At 35.1% G+C, this 14,808-nt stretch overlaps 1 protein-coding gene across 1 annotated transcript; it reads right to left on the reverse strand.

Annotated features, from left to right (window-relative positions):
- Positions 1 to 4,561: 4,561 nt before the first annotated feature.
- On the reverse strand, positions 4,562 to 14,808 carry LOC102231109 (ras-related protein Rab-5C). Its single transcript, XM_014473564.2, has 6 exons — positions 14,720 to 14,808; positions 12,577 to 12,874; positions 10,657 to 10,808; positions 9,585 to 9,707; positions 9,399 to 9,492; positions 4,562 to 5,853 (listed from the first exon to the last, which is right to left on the reverse strand). The coding sequence occupies exons 2-6, from the start codon at positions 12,743 to 12,745 to the stop codon at positions 5,720 to 5,722; spliced, it is 672 nt and encodes a 223-aa protein (XP_014329050.2). The 5' UTR covers positions 12,746 to 12,874; positions 14,720 to 14,808; the 3' UTR covers positions 4,562 to 5,719.

Genomic DNA, 14,808 nt, shown 5'->3' on the forward strand with positions numbered 1-14,808 from the left:
CATTGATAGGTCTCGCTATAGAGAGGCTGCAGTGATTTGATTTCATTACAATGATTAAAGTTTGATCAGAAAACATTTTTACTTACTTTTAATCCTAGTTTAATCATGCCAGTGTATTTTGAGTGTACTGTCTTTAATCCTGATTTACTTTATTGATTTGATGTTTTACGAATGTGTTCATTGTTCTGTGCCTTTCAATACTCAGAATTCTAAGCTTTTCTTACCATTTCATTAACTTCGCATCCTTTTCGTAGTTCATTAACTTTTACATATTACATAGAAATCTCACCTTTTAGTCTTCTAACAATGTGTTCATTTTTGCATACTACCTAACATTTCACTGCCTTTACAAATAATTTTAACCTAACACTTCACTATAAGTTCCACACACTATCCTAACATTTTGTTCACTTAGCACTTTTGTAGAACTTAACAACTTCGTAGCTGTGACTTTTCACCTTGTTTTTAAATACTAATAAAAAATAAAAAAAACATACAAAACCTAACACAAAATTTTAGACTTTGCTCTTTTGAGTTCATTACCCTCCTGTGGCATGGCGTTGACCTGAGTTAACTACAGAATGAATATAATGAGAAATCAGACATATGAAGTAATAATGACAACATTTGGTTTCAAACAGTGCAATGATATTCTGCGTGTGTGATTACAGACAAATAATAAAATAATAAAAAAAAAAAAAATGATTAAGACAAAACTCACAAGACTACGGATAACATTTTATTGAAAATAAATATAATAAATAAAACAACAGAAACAGCTGACATAGTCATGCCATGGGTGGTTGACTAACATTTCCCTAAACCCTAACACCCTTCAAAATTTTGTTTCTATTTGTGCATTTCTCCAGATTGTAAGGGGGACATTGTGATTTTTTCCACCGCCTGCTGAGGCCAGGGGTGCCCTGTCCGTTTTTACCCCCAAAATATGTGATGAAATGAAATGAAAAACATTGGTGGAGGATGTGGGAGGACGAAGCCTCAGGGGGAAGTTTTCCGGAAGGGACAGTGTCTACTCGAGGATGTACAGCCCCCCTCTTTTATTCTTTTCGTTATTTTCCATTTTTCTTGTTTTGTGTGGTCTCGTTGAGACCAAAAGGGGGAGCTGTTGAGGCGCTTATCAAGCTCAAATACATTCACACAATACACTCTCATATTCTCACACAAAGGGCCTTTGTAATTGTAACATCTATAGAAACTCCTCAGACTCCCGTCTCCCAGGAAATAGAAACTTAGTTGATAAAATGACGTAAGACATCAGATGACCACCAGGTGCATCCGTAGTATAGTAAACGAATCTTCCCGTTTTTGATCAGATGCTGTATAGACTCGGTCACATCCACACCTAGTCTGTAAGGGTAAGCGTCTCCTTTTTTAGCGCTAAAAAAGAATAAAATAAGTAAAGTCTGATTACTTGTACTGGCTGATTTTCTGCTCTGTGTGCGGTACATTTTTGATCCATTTTCAACAACACTTAGTGTTTAACATCAGTGCCAATATAGAAATAATTTCAAAACTTTCCACTTTTCTGAAATAGCAACATAGAATAACTTACAATTAAACTCTTAGATAAAAAAACATTTTGAGGACAGCACATAAAAAGATACGTATTTTGGAAAAGTTGGATGAGGAAGAAGTTATTTTAGCTAGATAAATATGTACAAAACGAAGCGGAAGAGAAACAATTTACCAGAAAACAAAAAAAAAACTTCTTAAAAATCAGAGCATTGGAAAACAGTTGAAAAGGTGTGGAGAATAAATAATAACAATGTAGGTGAAAGGTCAGATGTATACTACAGTATCAAATAAAATGCAATAATAGCTTAAATCAAAAATATTTGAGATTATAAATTGAGAATATAAATCTATCCGGACCCGTGTATCCATATACAGTCATCTGCAACAGAGGTCATAATATAAATATAATAAATTCTAAGAATCATTTATTGAGTTTATTTTTTTAATGAGAACTTTATTTAAAACCGTTCACTTTCAACAACAGCTTTAAAAAAAAGGAAAAAAAAAGCCTTCAGTTCCCTTTTTCTCTAAGCCCCAAGCTGGTGGCAGATGTTTCATTTTAGATAAGAGACAATTATTGTACCACATCTCACGTCCGATCGCTATCAGCCAGCAGAAATCTCACACTGCCCTGCGAAACACAACCCAGATGGGGCGTCCCCGTGTCCTTGGTATTTAATGACATTTCTTTCTCTCCAAGAAGATAGTCGATCTACGTCTAATTCTATGTTTTCTGTAAAATATTAACATTAATTTACAGTCCCAATAGCTAATAAGATAATTCTAGTAACCATGACCTCATTTCCTGTCTTGAAGGAAGACTACAAACCCAGAAACGGCAGAGAAACACGTTTATTTTTCAGGCCACATTTTCATTATTCTGCTAAGCTGCTCCCCTAAACACAGTCCATTTCAGTCAGGCTCTCAGCCCATTATAATTCACAGAGGCCAAGCATGAAATGAGTTTCTTTTTTGACAGAACACATCTTGACTGACAGCCCAACAAATGAGAAATCATTTACTGTGAGCAGAGCAGTCGGTTTTCTTTGGGCAGAAACGGCGCCATATCGGTGAAGCAGTGTGTATGAAATTCAGTGTGTGTGTGTTGAGCCAGCGATGATAAATTGAAAGTATTGTTAGTGGAATAAAAAACACAAAAACAAATTAAAAAAAGATAGACTGGAAGTACATAATTTAATGTAGATTAAAAAGATGTTTTGGCTTTAAGCAGCCTGCTTAATCTATGTTCTCTATTTCTCAATTTTTCATTTTATTTAGGCGAACGTATGGGATAAAATTAAACCAATTAACATTTTTGCTAATCAATTCAGGTCATTTTTAGCCTTCCTATGAAGATTAAATACTTGGATGCCTATAAAATATGTGAAATAATATATTTATGTTTCTAAATAAGGCCTGCAAATTTATTTCGAGGCATATTGTTCAAACTTGCCAACCTAGAAACTACAAATAAAGTTAAAATAAATTTGCTGTATAACATGAAGTGAACATTTTTTTCTTTAAAGCTGGTCAGGTTGTTTATCTTTTCCCCCAATGGAAATTGTTCAAAATTTCCTTTTTATTGCTTAATTCATTCAGAAATTTTGGTAGGGGGAGGATTAGTTCCCAGGGGGCATCCATCCGTAAGGTTTTGTTACCAGATGGAGTCACTAGTCAATAGTAATCTTTACGTGGTACAAAAACCAAAATATAATCAGAATTTCTAAGTTTTTCATTGTTTTTTTTTTTTTCAGTATTTCAGCCAAAAATCGGCTAATTTGCGATGTTATAAGTAACTTTTTAGCCCACGATTTCCTAATTTTTGACCAAAATATGTCATCAAACATTCAAAAAGAGGCAAAAATGCAAAACAGTATTTACATACATGTAAATAAATGTATGTACAACTGAAAACATGGGCAGCCTTGTTCATGTTTTCACATCACGTAGAAAAATGCCTATAATATTGAATGTGTTCGGTTCTTTTATTTATTTTATACAATAAATATTTAATTTGCTTTGTTTATATAAACCAACAACCTGGAGAGACCCTCTTCTTTCAGAGGGCTCAGTGTTTTCAGGTTTTAGGATTTAAGTGTTGTGCTACCATCTAGTGTTGGGAAATAATTACTAATTAATTTCCCCCCCAGAATATTCAAACGATTCTATTAGTTTTTAAAAAAATCAATTCTAATTCTAGCTAATCAAACTCCAAAATGCAATTTCTCTAAGAATTTTTGTATTTCATAGGAACATAAATTGTCTGTTTTAGTGCCTATAAGGTAGGATGTTATTAACATTATCTGCAACTAGAGAAAGCCACAAAAGGTCATTGCTTGACAAGATGCGTTTTCTGTCACAACACTGTGATGGAAAATTGAGTGGAAGGAAAAATGTCCAAGACATCAAAAGCATCTTAAACTGTTGGCCTCTTTTTAGATGCATGTAATTTTCATATTTTATTTGTAAATCAAAATCCCAGAGTCTGGAGAAAGAGTGTAGAGGACAAAAACCAAACCTCATCGCAGTTTTCATACTTGGTGATGATTTGGGAAGCCATCTTGAATGCTGGTTTTGCCTTTGATTTAAGTTTTTACCTCCAACACACGTTATAAGTTAATTTATCTGCCAGTAGAACTAGAAATTTTTCATCAATATTAAGGAATTATTTACTTAAGACAAGCCTCTAAATCTTGCTAAAAAGTTTCTTTTAAGTTTGTTTGTTTTATTTTAAGCGTAATAAAATATTTGCACTAGAAACTAGACCAAAAATACTTGGCAAGATTTTATGTTTTTGCAGTGCATGAATCAAATAACATTTTACAGGTCTCACATGTATTTAGAAGGGGAATTTTGTCATTAATTTTGAACTTATAGGAGTTTAACTGAATTGTAATATTGAAATATCTAGAAAATATTCTCATTTTTTAAAACAAATGTTTTCATTTTCATCCAAAAAGTTATTAAAACTAAATGTATTTAAATCCCAATATATATATATTTTTTTAAAAAAAAACAGAGGAAGTCTTGAATGTTATTTATTTTTTTTGATTTACAAGTTATTTCATATTTCTTTTTTAAAAAATGACTAACATCTCGATGTTAGTTATCAGGACACAACAAATGAAAGCAACTATATATTTTTCCAACATTTGAGAAGCTTTTTTTCTTTTTTATGAGTGAACCACCAAATCATCACTCCTCCAAAAAACAAAAAACAAAAATAATTTGTGAACATTTCTAAAACTATCCATTTCATCCGAGTCCTTCTCAGAAATAACATTTACATTTCTAGCGGGGCATGGAAATCCGATCGGTCCGAACCTTACAGATATAGATATAGGTATGGGGGTATGGGAGATGCATGCATTGCATGCCCGTCAGAATATATGGACTTTTCACTGTTGGTTGTAGATGAACCTCACTGTGTTTTTCAGCAATATTTGTGCAAAAGTCAATAAGTTCCACTCACAAAACTGATTCATTTCAGACATTTTCCCTTGAAGACATTGGAGGCAACGACGTTCTTTACAGGTTACGATCTTAGTAATCTTTGTAGTATGTGTGGAGACACACAAAGATCTCACTATACACATTAGTAACTACTGAGTTAAATCCCAGGTGAAAACAAACAGGTATGCAATCATGTGAATTTCATTGTAATAAGACAAAAAGCTTCATCGCTCTGCTGCTTGCAATTTTAGCATTAACAATATTGAGTACTGGTTGACTAAATAAAGATCAGCAATTAAGGAAGTGACAGACATCGACCACGTGTGTGTGCATATATTTATATATATATACACACACACACACACACACAGACTCACGCACTCAGAACAAACACACATGCTCACCCAGAACAGCAACAACCTGAAGATGGCGCTCTGTGAGAAGCCAAACAGGCTGAATCAACAGACGGAAGATGAACGGGATTTTAGACAAACAGTGGAAAGACGGTAAAGAAGTACTGGAGGATGCTGGGAGTTCCCTCTAGCTTATGATTCTCGTTAAAGTTCTTTTAATCAAAGAGGATCCAGATAATCACATCTGTAATATCAGATTAAATACAGGAGAAGCGAGAGGCTTTGCCTTCCCCTGCCTGCCCGCCTGCGTTTTAGCTACATGTTGTCCTTAAAATGAAGTTCACGGCTCGCTCTCCAGATTCGTCGTTTTGCACTTGCTAATGGCCGCCGCAGCAGCCGCCGCCGCCGCCACCGCGGCCTGCGGGGGTCGCCTCTTGTAGATCCACCCCGGTTCTTGTCCGCCCGCCTTGTCCTGCTCCGCCTTGAGGCTCGCTCTTTGGAAGCTTCTTTGCTACAGAGATATAGAAATGTGAAAACAAATGAAGGATTCAGCAACTAAGTGTTGTTTTTGAGCGTTATTTCCTTCAAAACCGCACACATGTTCAACAACAAGGCAAGTTCAAAATGCTTTACATGAATTAGAAAGAAATACAAACAAAATAAAGAAAAAGTACTTGAGAATTTATAAACTAATAGAAATTTCTCTGGATCAACTAATAGAAAAGAAAAGTATAAAAAGCTTAATGCTAAATGTTGATCTCAGGTCAAGAGTAGTCTCTCTAGATATCAAAGTTTATTCTAATTTCTGCTCTGGGTGTTTTATCAAGGTGATTTTAACAAGGCAATGGGATAAAAGGGGATTTAAACTGAGTCACGCATTCAGAACAAACACACATGCAAAGTCTTTATAAACAAAATTGTCCTTCAAAAAAAGGGAGTAGTTGAGACCAAATGTGGGGATTTGTATATACAGCTCTGGAAAAAAGTAAGACACCACTTAAAATGATAAGTTTCTCTGATTTTTACTTTTTATAGGAATATGTTTGAGTAAAATGAACATTGTTCTTTTATTCTATGAACTGCTGACAACATGTTTCTGAAATTCCAAGCAAAAATGTAGTATTTATTTGTAGAAAATGAGAAATGACCTCAAATAATGTATAGAAAGGAAGCTCATATTGCTTTAGAAACAACAATACTAATGTTTTACCTCAGGAAGAGTTTAGAAATAAATATTTGGTGGAAAAACCATGAGGTTTTCAATGGGATTTAGTGCAGTGGTCTCTTAATTTATTCCTGAGCTGCATTTATATATGCTTAAAGGTTAAGATCAAAATTATTAGGTCACGTTTAAAGTAATCTTTTACTTTCTGACTGTATTTAAACATTTTAGAGATTACGAGGTCCCGATTTAGCAGGGAGCTGAAGAGTTTTATTATCTTTATAAAATGAAAATAATTTTGAATCTAAATCTGCCAGGGCCACAAAGAACTGAGCTGAGATGCATGTATGCATTTCTATTTATGAGTGTCTCTTTGTGTGCAGATGTAAATGTGTTCATATGTGAGCATAGGTGTGAAATCATGTTATTTATGGGACACACATTTCAAAATAGGTAATAATGAAACTGCTGTAAATAAAGGTGTGAGCTAGGGGAAAGAAAAAACAGGAAGTCGACTTCATATCGTGACAGAGGAGTGGTGCAAGGAATAAAAAACTTAAACTTTCTACTGCTCCTTTTGAACAGTTTTAAGATAACATTTATACTTTTTATTACTGATTTCATGTACTCAAAACATGAACTCCTTTACATAGATAAAAGCTATTTTCTATTGTCTGATAAAACCACATTTTAACATATTTGTGTCCTTTCAGTGCTTGTTGCAAACTTTTTTCACATCTGTTTAGGATGAACTGAAACGTGCGGTGTGATTTTATTAAAGCTTAGAATATGGTTTTATTATATTTCACACATTGCAGGACACTTTTATGATTGTTTTTTTATATGATGACGTTTGAAAACCAACCAATTATGCTCTCTCTTCATTTAATCAGCTCCTTAAAACTCATTTAGGTTTGTGGTTACACAATGGCACAATGTGAAAAAGCTCAAAGGATGGAAATACAAGTAACTTAGCATTACAGTAACAGGAGATTTAAGTGATGATATGAAACTTGAAACCATTTTTGACACTCTTGCAGAAACATGCTCGTTGTCTTCCTCATTCAAACCGGTTTTCACCGACTTGCATCTACTTTTCCCACAAGAAAATGTGTTGTTTTGTAATTTGTTAAGCATTTTTATTAGGAAAAAATGGATAAATGTTTTTTTGAGGGTTGTATTTTTATTCAAATCTGACTGAAGAGAAAAATTTCTATTGACAACCCTCTAAAATTATTTTATCAAGCCTTAATTTTATAATCTATTCTAATAGTAATATATTCAGTCCTCCAGGCAGACTACCCTGCATGTTTTAGACGTTTCCCTGCTTCAGCACATCTGATTTCATTAGTTAAGCTGATTAACAGGCTTTTGATGATCTGTAATCAAGCAGGGAAACATCTAAAACATGCAGGGTTGTGTTGGGAAACATTGTGCCTCATGGCCAAGTCTTCCTGGAAAACATTTTTTTTTCTTCAAGTGACTTCCTGATAAAATAAGAGTCTAGCAGTTCCTTCGGTTGTTAATATACTTGAGCTAATAACTCGTGTCAAAATATGTCTGATTCTCTCTATTTTAGCTCCAGTTGTCACATCAAAGATTAACTGAATTGCACTGCGATCCAAAATAATTTCTTTAGGCCCTTTGTAAACCAAATTAAAACTGCAAAATGACTTGGAGGGGGGAGAAAAGAAAAGTCTTGGGTCTAGGAGAAGTTTTTGGAGGTTCTTAAAGAACTCCCTATTTATGTAACATCAGAGTACACTTGTTTGTTTGTTTTTTTTGTTTTTTTTGAGCATATGCAAAAGCTTCCTGGTGATGATGTGGTGGCAGAATACTGGAGTTGTGGTATTTAAGGAGTGAAACAGCAGCTTTGGTAACTTAAACATGCTGAGTGTGCAGCGTGAATTGGTAACCACAGAATCTGAAGCATGACAGCCTCAAAAGACTAAACAGGCCAGACAGCAGGGGAAAGTTACAGGTTTCTCTCAGAAACGTTTTCAAGCTGAAGTTAATATGCTAAATCTGCTTGTCATTCTGTCTGGCAGGAGCCCTGGTATTTACTGATGATGATGATGATAACTTACATCTTACAGAGTTTATAGAGTAATTTTATAATTGTTGTACCTAGGCCATGTCACGATAAATTTTGCTGGACAATGAATTGTTCCAGAAATTATTGCGATAAACAATAATAATGTTGTTTTGAGACCATTTTTAAGTAACATGATGATAATGGCAGAAACACAATCTCAAAGATCAGTAAACTTTAACATTTTACTCTGGAACTGAAGACATTTTAAATATCCCAAATAAATAAACAAACAGCAAATAAAACGAATCGTGAAATCTTTATAAACAAAATTGTCCTTCAAAAAAAGGGAGTAGTTCAGACCAAAGCACCAAACTGAAAACTTTTATCCTCCAGTTTTTGGTAGAAAGAGAGAAAAAAAAGAGCATCAATTGGCATGAATTTCCAATTATGCCAATGGAAATTGAGTTTGTTTTAATTTATCATGCGATTAATTGATTTATTGATTACAATACAACTTTAGATTTTTGATTCCTAATGCTGTTGATACAAAGTGTCTGTGCATCCTTAAAAAGTCTTAAATTAAGGCCTTAGAGTGTCTTAAATTCATTACAAAAAAAGTAAGTTGGTCTATACAGTGTAGTTTATTTTTCTCATCAGATAGTGAGAAAACGCTCTTCTATATCCTCCATTTCTAATTTAAACTACATATGACTGCAAACAAATGTTTATCGGTCTTAAACTTTAGACTTCTTAGTTACCACCCCCACTCTTTTCTTCTCACTAACCTCAATCCAATCAGTTGAGTTAACCAGCTGCTACCAAAAATATCTGTTGGTGTGAGACCTGACTCATTACTTACCGATGGCCATAAAAATTTCATTGACATTCATCGCAGTCTTGGCTGAAGTTTCCATGAAGAGCAGACTATTGTCGTCAGCGTATGTTTGCGCCTCCTGGAAAGATTATTTATCAAGACTTATGTTTAACTGATTTGAAAAAAAACATTGGTGTGAAATATTTCAGTGATATTATTAAATCTTCCCACCTGAAATTCCACTGCTCTCTTGTCAGCGATGTCTGCCTTGTTGCCTGCCAGAGCGATCACGATGTTGGGACTGGCTTGCCTCTGAAGCTCCTTCACCCAGTTTTTTGCACGTGCAAATGTGTCCTAGTAAACCAGTGGACTGGATTAGCACGATTCTGAACTGCAGCATTTAAGTTTCAAGACGTTTTTAAGTGAAGGGAAACGTTTTCATCATACAGGGAGACATCAGGAAGCCAGAACACACATCCAATCCAAATCAGATAAAAATGGTGTCAGACGTTTGTGCTGCTATCATGTTAAAGACATTAAGAAATGTTTCCAGAGGTCATGAAAGGTCGTACATATCACACAAAGTTAGTGTCAATCAACTCGACTATGTTTGTACTGGTTTGTGCAGCAAAAAATGTTGTTGGTGTTGCTTTGGTTATGAAGATATTAACAAAACTTTAAAGTTCAAAAGGTCTAGCAGTCCCCCCCCCCTACACTCTTTTATGAAATCAAAATTACCTTTAAACTTTCATTAATATCTTCATAGCCAAAGCAACACAAATGAAATATTTGCTGCACAAACCAGCACAAACGTAGTCGAGTTGACTGACCAATTTTATCTGGTTTGAAGCAGGTGGGGGGCTCGATGACCTTTCATGATCTCTGAAAACATTTCTTAATATCTTTAAAGTCATAGCATCAAACAAAGATTTTGCTGCACAAACGTACCACAAATTTTTGACCCAATTTTATCTGGTTTGAAGCAGGTGGGGGGCTCGTTGACCTTTCATGGCCTCTAGAAACATTTCTTAATATCTTTAAAATGATAGCAGCACAAACAAAAATTTTAGCTGCACAAACATTTCACACCAATTTTGTCTGAGTTGAAGAAGGTGGGAGGGCCAACTTCACTCCGGCCATCCTACAAGGATTCATGTTTCAGAATATCTTGCAAAATCAAAGCAAAACTTTCAGTGTTCTAGCTTAACTTAACATATTCTTTCATTAGATTGCAATTAATTCAACGACTAAAAGAAGCCATCTCTATTTATTTCAACTCTATGATCCTGCAGCTGGTACCCACTGTGTTGGTGATGTCGTAAACCACGATGGCTGCCTGTGCGCCTCTGTAGTACATTGGGGCGAGGCTGTGGTATCGCTCCTGACCCGCTGTGTCCCAAATCTCAAACTTCACAGTGGTGTCGTCCAGACAGACCGTCTGAGTGAGGAACGCAGCTGAAGGGCAAACAGCATCAATATGTTCTGATTAATACTTGAGGTTCAGAGGGAAGATCAGACGATTAGACAATCGGATCAGACTGCGTTGCATGGGTCAGGATTACATGGATTGAAAAGCGTTGGGATGCTGGTGTCAAGAAAGGCAGCAAAGAAAATTTCACCATGAAAAATATCAAGAACTGCCTGACATTCTGCACGAAGTACCAGGATTTTTTGGTCTGACGGATAGTTTGAACATGTTCTCTGCTGAATCCAAGCGATTAATCGATTACAGAAATAGTTGACAACTAATTTAGTTAGTAGCTAAATGGAATATAGACACAATAAAATGGTAATTTTCTGAAAGAACAAGAAGCTGCATATGTCCATTCAAGGAATGCCATGTTATTGCACTTTAAGAAACAAAATGTTTATTTTCTTATTTAAAAATTAATTTAATTATTTGTTCATTTGTATCTTTTCATTTGGAAATAAAATGCAAATGAAATGTGTCTTTTTTTATCTGATTAACAGAGCAATCATCAAAATAATCAATAGATTACTAAAATAATCGTTAGATCCAGCTCTGTCTGAATCCCATGTGGTTAACTCTCATCACTAATTAATTTTGGCTGAAACATGGACAAAAATAAAAAATGCAACAAAAAAAATTACTTAAAGAACAACTCTGCATGACAATCCAGAAGCGATTTGGTCAAGACTGTGATAACTTTATGGCTCACTGACTAAAATGTAGGCCAAAGAAACACTTCAGATGTAAATGTTATTCATATTTGAATATATATCTCAATTGAAGCCATGGAAACATATAAAATGGGTATCACTTAACCACAGAACATCAATGAAACAATTAACAATGAAGAAATAAGGTTGGTAAAAAACATTTTTGACATTCTCAAAAGTTTTGGCCAAGTCTGTACATGTAATCCCTTATTTAGCTAAAAATAAATCATTGATATATCTTCATTCCCCAAAGTGCAGTTTATTTAATTTAAATCCCATAAGCACTATTATAATACAAAAAAACTGCAATACATCACTGTTACATCTAGGTCACATGTTAAACTCGAGGCCCATGGGCCAAATTCGGCCTGCCATAGCGTTTTATGTGGCCCTCTAGATTCTAGACTAAACACTAAGTGTGCTTAAATATTATGTTATCAATGCAGTTTTTGTTTACTGCTAAGTTATATCAATCAGTTTCTCCAGTATCTTCAGAATTACTGTAGAAATTCACACAAAATCAACAAATCTCTGCAATTTTTTGTGCTAACAATTTGGAGTTTATTGCAGATTTTTCTCAAAATTTGTCAAAACCTTTCTTACTTGTACTAAATAGCTGCCTCAGCCTTAATTAATGTCAGATTATAGTCCATGATCTATACAGCGAGTAATAAAAAGTCACATTTACTGCCAAAAATAAGCGCAAATATTGTAAATAATTCCAACTTTGACTTTTATTGCAAAAAAAAACACACACACACACAAAAAGAATCACAAAATCCTGGACAGACTGAAAAGATGTTCAATAATATTATTTAATTTTAAGAATTTACTGATATTTTAACAGTTTGTGAATGGATTCTATCAGTACATTCGGCAGAACCGGCCCTTTAAGAGCATTCATGATCTTGATTTGGCCCAAAACGAAAATGAGTTTGACACCCCTGATCTAAGTATATAAAATCAAACTGAAAACTTGTTTCTCTCCTTTAAAGACCCTCAAACTGCATCTCTCTTCATTTCTTTATCAGTTTATTTTTACCTCCGATTGTGCTCTCCTGGAATTCGTGGAACTGGCCTTTAACGAAGCGCAGCACTAAGCTGGACTTGCCCACAGCCGACTCCCCCAGCAGCACCAGCTTGAACTGGCAGATTTTGTTTGCCGCCGCAGCACCATTAGGCCGATTTGCTCCACCGCCGCGCCCTGCCATTGGTAGTCAGAGGAACTGCAGATCAGCAACGTCTAACGTCCGGTGCCAAGTCCGAGGAACGGCGATGGCAGCGATCGCACTACTGGAGGGGACACCAGATGGATCGCGCTACAGCGAAGAGTTCAGGTCCTTGACAAGAAAAACAATAAAATAAAATTCAGTGGTGGACAGAAAACTTTCTAAACCTGTTGCTCCGCGCAGTCATTCATTCAGCCGGCCGCCATGTTTTTCAGTTAAAAAAATGTTTAAAGTTGACAGGAAATTTGAAAATATCACTTGATAGTTATGCGTTATTGGAAGATTAATAACTAAACACCAATTATAAAATCTTTTTAAAAAGCAATACTTAAAAAAATAAATAAATAAACAGTGCTAAGCCTGGTGGGGATACAAGGAAAGCCTGGTGGCCCACCAGGCTTATAATACAGAGGGAAACCCTGGATAGAAATATGAAAATTTTAGATATATAGTCACATATTTAAGGCATTGAAACCTAGAAGACCGATAATAATTGATATTACTTTGATTGTGTTGAGTATAGAGTAGTACAATGCTCCCCAACCTGCTGCTGCTCATTACCGATCAGCTGGCTGAAAGAAGCTGACACATTTTACGTTTGGTTTCAGGAAAGACCAATTAGGCAGACTGGAAATATTTCTGGTATGTTCCAGTTAAAACCTAACTAACTTAAAACATATATTTAACTTTTGTAATAAAATCAAAACTAGAAATAAATTAATGTTAAATAAATATACATTTACATTTCAAAGTAGCCAAAACAAAATGTGTCAAACTCAAGGCCCGAGGGCCAGTTCTGGTCCGCCGTAGCTCTTTATATGGCCCTCTAGACTCCAGATTACATCAATAAGTCCTTCCAGTTTCTCACAAATCCTCAAAATTCACACAAAAATCAACAGATTCCCACATTTTTTTCCCTCAAAATTGGTCAAAAACATTGAGTTTAATTGACTGCTGCCTCAGATGTCAAGTTATAGTCCGTGATCTATAACTTGACACCTCTGAACTAGATCACACTTTTGTGTAAATAAAATCACAATCTGTTAGTCTTTACAAATTGCAAATAAACAATGATGTTTTTATCCCTGTGTAATGCATTCATGACGTCAAACAAGGAAGTTATGCGGCTCGGTTTGCTGTGTTTATTCGTCTGGAAGTGAGATTAAAATATATACAAACAGCATTTTCTATCTTTGTTCTCGTTTTGTTTAGATTTGTCCATTTGAAAAGCGGTGCGGGGAAGAACAGCTCATCTTTTCAAACCACAATTAAAATCTGACTTTTAAATCGAGTGCAAATAATTTCGGATAAACATATACCAAAAAAAAAAAAATCCCAGAATTCATGATTTACACTTAATTAATAAAATAAAACTATAATTCGAAAAATACGGTAATGCAGGAAGTTTTCATTAAACGTTAGCAAAGGTCAGGTAACTAGTCGTTTCTGATGTACTTTGGTCACAATGTTTTCGTGGATATTATGTAAAGCTAAATGTTAATGAACACCAAACAATACCGCGGCTTCAGCTGCCAAGTTTTATCGAAATAGACCAGAAAACGTCGCTCTACTATCCGCTAAACTCCTAAACTATGACAGAGTGTGTACAATAGAGGAAACTGGCCACACACAGGCAGCTAGTTTTCGTCTCAAAGCTGAGCTTTAAACCTTTTACCGCACTCTCATCAACAAAATATTCAATTTTATCTAAAAACCACAAACAAACTCCAAGTAAATCGACTGTGAAACGTCCCCAACGTATTTTGCTAAACTTTAACCGTGTGAGCGAACTGAAACAACAGCAGAAAATTAGCTCCGAGGCTAAAGCTCGATGAGTTAGCGGAGCTAAACTAAAACATCCTCCGGCACAAACAAAGAGCCAACAGAGCAGCTCATATCAAGAAAGAAAGACTGGACCGATTCTACGCACCCAGTACTTAATTATGCGAGTCTTACCCTTTGTAAACAATTTCTCCAATAACAGTTTCTGGTCCACTAAATTATTCGCTTCCGCTTTGTGGGAGGAAAAACACTTCCTGGATTCT

Source organism: Xiphophorus maculatus, chromosome 10 (assembly GCF_002775205.1).
Source record: "Xiphophorus maculatus strain JP 163 A chromosome 10, X_maculatus-5.0-male, whole genome shotgun sequence".
NCBI lineage: Eukaryota > Metazoa > Chordata > Actinopteri > Cyprinodontiformes > Poeciliidae > Xiphophorus > Xiphophorus maculatus.